The sequence below is a fragment of the Ursus americanus genome, chromosome 5, assembly GCF_024610735.1.
Source record: "Ursus americanus isolate L20-20 chromosome 5, mUrsAme1.1.p, whole genome shotgun sequence".
Taxonomy (NCBI): domain Eukaryota; kingdom Metazoa; phylum Chordata; class Mammalia; order Carnivora; family Ursidae; genus Ursus; species Ursus americanus.
In genome coordinates, this window is record NC_142131.1 from 81,987,827 (window position 1) to 81,993,754 (window position 5,928).

At 37.2% G+C, this 5,928-nt stretch overlaps 1 protein-coding gene across 1 annotated transcript; it reads right to left on the bottom strand.

Annotated features, from left to right (window-relative positions):
- Window positions 1-409: 409 nt before the first annotated feature.
- On the bottom strand, window positions 410-1,351 carry LOC123780140 (olfactory receptor 2T33-like). The gene has a single exon (XM_045778926.2). The coding sequence runs from the start codon at window positions 1,349-1,351 to the stop codon at window positions 410-412; it is 942 nt and encodes a 313-aa protein (XP_045634882.2).
- Window positions 1,352-5,928: the final 4,577 nt, after the last annotated feature.

Below are 5,928 nucleotides of genomic sequence, written 5' to 3' on the forward strand. Positions count from 1 at the left end.
CAGACCTACAAAGTATGCCCTGGGCAGAAATTGAGCACATGCTTTGAGGTTTTGCTGACTCTGGTGATAGTTGAAGTATAGCTTCCCAGAAAGCCCATGAACAGAGTCCACAAACATTAACAGTTGAAAATTTCCTCTATTTATCAATATCTGGCATATCCTGTGATTACAGTGCCTCAATCATTACAGTACTCTTATTGTTGAAGTCCAAAGTTCAGCACAAAAACACTATGACAATGTAAGAAAGCAGGACAAAATGTAATTTTTAATTAATTTATCAAATATAAAATAAATAAATACTTCTAAAAACTATGCACACTGGCAAATTAAGAGCATAATATATTGATACAACACAAATTTCATAATCCTGATCCAGTTCAGTTACTTCCAGTTTGTCAAATTACTCTCACTATAGACGTCCCAGAAAATGTTTCTCCAGCCACTTTCTCAAAGCCCCCTTGACTTCTTTATTCCTCACACTGTATATAAGGGGGTTCAACACAGGTGTGAAGATGGTGTAAAAAGCAGAGACCACCTTGTCATGGGCCACTGAACGGTAGGATTTGGGCCGCATGTAGATGAATATTATGGCCCCATAGAAGAGCCCCACCACAGCCAGGTGAGAAGAGCAGGTGGCAAAGGCTTTCTTCCGAGCTGCTGTGGACTTCATGTGAAGCACAGCAGCCAGGATGAGACTGTAGGAAGCCAAAATGAGAGACAGAGGGATCAAGAGCATCAGGATGCAGCACACATACATGAAAAACTCAAAAAGCATAGTGTCATTGCAGGCAAGGCGTACAAGCAAGGGTGCCTCACAAAAGAAGTGGTTGATTTCTCGAGAATGGCAGTAAGGGAAGCTGAGAGTGGCACCAGCCTGCATCAGTCCATCCACCCCTCCCAGAATCCAGGAGCCTGCGGTCATGTGCAAGCAGAGCTTCTGATTCATGAGGATGGGGTAGCGCAGGGGGTGACATATGGCCACATAGCGGTCATAGGCCATGGAAGCTAAGATAAAACACTCACCCCCTCCCAGAGTGACAAATAGAAAGATCTGGGCTCCACAGCCGGCAGGAGATATGGACTTGGTGCCCATCAGGTAGTTGGCTGCCATTTTGGGGACTATGGTGGAGACCAGCATCATGTCCATGAGGGAGAGCTGGCTAAGTAAGAAGTACATGGGCTTGTGCAGCTGGGGGTCCTCATGGATGAGCAGGATCATGAGGGCATTGCCCACCAGGGAGGTGAGGAAGGTCATGAGCACCACGGAAAAGAGGAACACATGGGTCGGAGTGTGGTTAAAGAGTCCTACAAGAATGAAGTTTATCTCTGTGGTGTCATTTGCATCTTCCATTGTTCCTGTCATGCCTGGAAAACAAGGAATGATAAGGAGATGAGAGCTGCTTGAAAGGAGGGTGAGGCATTTACTTAAGAAGAGGTGGTCAAAAGACAGAAAAAAAAATGAGGCTTGAGGGAATAATTATGCCTTTAATTTTTCACTTCCTGACAAGATGTTTGCCTTAGCATCCTTATCATATATCTCTGCTGTTATTACACAATATTTATTTATTCCAAAAAATTGGATAATAAGGATATACAGCAGTACACATTACATTTATATTACTTCTGTATATCTTGTCAGTATGCCACACATAATTTACTCATGATGTTAGGTGGAAAGAGCCTAGATGTCCATCAACAGATGAATGGCTAAAGAATTGGTACACATGCCCCCCCACACACACACACGGGAATATTACACAACCATCAAAAAAGATGGAATCTTAGCATTTACTCTGACACGGATGAACTGGAAAGTATAATGCTGAGTGAATTAAGTCAATCAGAGAAAGAAAATTATCATATGGTTTCACTCATGTGTGGGTATAAGAAACGGTACAGAGGATCACAGGTGAAGGGAGGGAAAACTGAATGGGAAGAAATCAGAGAGGGAGAAAAACCAGGAGAGACTCTTGACTATAGGAAATAAACTGAGGGTGTCTGGAGGGGAGGTGGGTGCAGGGGATGGGATAACTGGGTGATGGGCATCAAGGGGGGCAAGTGTATGATGAGCACTTGGTGTTGCATGCAACTGATGAATGCCTGAATTCTACATCTGAAACTAATGATGTTCTATATGTTGGCCAATTGAAAAAAAGAGAAGAAAGAAAAAGAAAGAAAGAAAAAAGAAAGAAAGAAAGGTAGGAAAAGGAAAAGAAAAAGATTATGCCTTCCCAGTTTTCTAATGTTTGCGTACTTCTGTGTTGAAAGAGCCTCATAGTCATGCATTTCAGTCAATTTGATGTGATATATCTCCTAATTATGACTTTTTCTTGTTTCAAATATATATTTAAATTAATTTCTCAATATTTACTTCAATGTCATGATGAATTGTTTAATTTTTAATATACACAAAACTAAATAAAAACTACTATTACTCATTTTGTTGATGAGACATTGATTTGTCTAATTTACATGTGTGTGAAGCACATGATTTCAATATACTAGGCTTCCAGCTACCACAGATATTGCTCCAGAGCACCAACCACCATATTGGTCATGTTATCATAATGTATACTTATGATTACAAGGATTTGTCTCAGTTTGGAGACCTCACAACAGCTAATATTTATACCTAATATGTACACACACAAATGTTGATTTTAATTAAATGTGTGCATTGCAAAATGTGGGTAGTAAGGAGGGCACATATTGCATGGTGCACTGGGTGTTATACACAACTAATGAATCATCGAGCCTTACATCGAAAACCAGGGATGTACTGTATGGTGACTAACATAATATAATAAAAAATCATTATAAAAAAAAATAACTGTAGGAATGTTGATTGAACCAAGGGAATTACATAAAGGACCATCTCAGTAGGTTTCAGGTCATCCACAATACAAGCTGGGAGAATTGAGGTTAAGTGCCTGGGCTTTTGCTTCAATCAGAGCACACCTCTAAGATGTATTCCAACAATGGAAAGTTCTGAGAAGTCAAGCATACTTTTTTTTTTTTTATGTTGTGTTAGTCCCCATACAGTGCATCATTAGTTTTTGATGAAGTAAAGCCTATTTCTTACATCCTATGCATCTCAACTTTGTCTTTTAAAAGTGAGTACATAATTACATTGCATTGTTGTTATGAGAATAAAATAACACTGTGTACATACAATATTTAATTGATCACTGGAAATTAGCAAGTTATCAGTAAATAGTAGCCACCACAACTTTCATGTCCTCAAAAACCATAACTTTTACTAGAAGAAACTAATGAGTAGAGGAGGTAAATGACAAAATCAGATACATCCATTTAACTTCGGAGTTGAGCAGGAACCAAATTTCAAGTCTCCTGAAAGGCTTGTCAACATATTGTGCATAATTAATATTTGATAAAGATAGATTTACATAAGCATAGAAAATGTGCAGTCTCAGTGGAAACTGAAGAAACACACAGATTTAACAAAATAATTATGATTTTGATACCTTCACTACTGGATTTAAGTTTTTCTTGATAACAAGCATTACCAGTTATAATATAATGAAAATTTATAGGATGAAAATAAAAATATCTTTAAAAATCAGTTTGAAAATATTAAGTGGGAACTGTAAAACTATCCTTATCTGGTAGAATCATTGATATATGTTCTTTCAGATATCACTCTAAAATATCATTGAAAAGAAAGTGAAAAATACCGTATAGATACAAATATTTTCAAGTTTCTTCGTAATGTGTAATGAGAATTTGTAAAATGAAAGTATTAAATTGCCACTATGCAACACCATATAACTTCCAGAATGGCGTTCCATATTATGTTAACAGAGAGAGGCAAATCCATATATTTAAAATTTATAAAATGTTTATGGCACAGAGTAAAAGGGAATAGTTATAATGTCATTGAGTGAAATCCAGGATATTTATTTTTTTTTCTGTTTTTCTCTGGATACTTTTCTATGGATTATTAGTCCTTAAAATTATAAAAGTAAATAAACACCAACAGCTTCAGAGAATATGACCCCAAGTTTTAAACATTCAGCCTCAGAGCGCTGGAACTCACCTGCTTTAGGGGCAGTCATGATGAAAGGGGTGCCTATTGTTCCATGGCTCTGGTACCAGAATCACTATTTACAACTGGAAAAAAAAAACCTGTTCTAATTTAAAAGCAAGTCACCCAGCAAAAGTCTATGAAGTCTTGGGTCCAGGCTATGGAAATGCCAGTGGGAACATACTTAAAAGAATACAGATGATGAAATACATTCTCCATTAGTTTGTGAGCCCGAACTAATCACAAGGGTCTTTAAAGTGGGAGCAGGGAACAGGGAATCAGAGAAACGGCAGTATGAGATTTCAGTCAGTGTTGCTGGCTGATTATTTTCAAGTCTCGGGATATTTGATCCCTAAAGAAACTGTTTTGTTTGACTTCCATAAAGCTAAAATCATGATATGACTAATTTGAGATCTGCCTCATAATAGTTTTATTATTTTTTTATTTTACTTTCTAAAATTTTATTCATTTATTTGTCACAGCAGAAGCAGGGGGAGTGGCAGGCTCCCCACTGAGCAAGGAGCCCAATGCAGGACTCAATTCCAGGACCCTGGGATCATGACTTGAACTGAAGGTAGATGCTTAATCAACTGAGATACCCAGGCATCCCTGCTTCACAATAGTTTTAAATGAGATAGCATGTAAGCTAATCTCATATCCAGGAGTGCCTTCAGTCCAACTAGCTTATTATTTTAGTCATAACCAATGTCTCAAGAAAATCTGGTAATTACAAAGGGGAAAGACAGTTAAAGAAATACATTGCTCATTATTACTTTTTTTTTAACTTTTAGTTCCAGTATTGTCAACGTACAGAACATACAGTGTTATATTATCTGTGTACAGTATAGTGATTCAACAATTCCATACATCACCCAGGGCTCATCACAACCCATGCTCTCCTTAATCCTTGTCACCTACTTTTCACCCATCCTCCCAACCCCCACCCCTCTGATAACATCAGTTTGTTCTATGGAGTTAAGAGTGTATTTCTTAGTCTCTCTCTCTCTCCCTCTCTCTCTTTCCCCTTTGCTGAATATTTGCTTGTTTGTTTGTTTCTTAAATCCCACATATAAGTGAAATCATATGGTATTTGTATTTCTCTGACTGACTTTTGCTTAGCATAATAATCTCTAAGTCCATCCATGTTGGTGCAAATGAAAATATTTAATTCTTTTTATGATTAAAAGTCCAGTGTGTGTGTGTGTGTGTATCACATATTTTTTTAAAGATTTATTTATTTATTTTAGAGAGGGAGAGAGAGAGCAAGAGAGACCTAGCTTGGTGGGGAGGGGCAAAAGGAGAAGGAGAGAGAAACTTACTCTGCATTGAGCAAGGAGTCAACTTGGGGCTTGATCTCACAACCCTGAGAGATCACTATCTGAGTCAAAACCAAGAGTCAGACACTTAACCAATTGTGCCACCTAAGCACCCTATGTATCACATCTTCTTTACCCATTCTTCTCTCCAAAGAGGAATGGCTTAATTTAATATTTAAATTTTTGAAATTTTCTAGGAATATGATTTGGGGTAAGTTGCATGAGCAGTCTAAGCTTAAGTTTAATCATCTATAAAAGGGAGATAATAATGTCTTTCCCGTTGAGTTACATTTTTTAGCTTACACAGTGAATATGAAGCATTAGATACATCAACAAAAATTTTAGCTTCCTTCTTTCCTTTCTTTTTGCTCTAGCAGAAAATGTTTCTTTCTCGTTGATGGATAGTAATATGGGAAAGCATTAAAAAAATCTTACCAGGCAACAAATGCTTTCATACATCTTGGAGATTATTACAATAATGCCCTAATGATCAAAACATAAGTATTCAGTATTACCTTAAATAATTTTATTAGGAGTCCCCAAACCGATATAGCATAAAGGATTTTT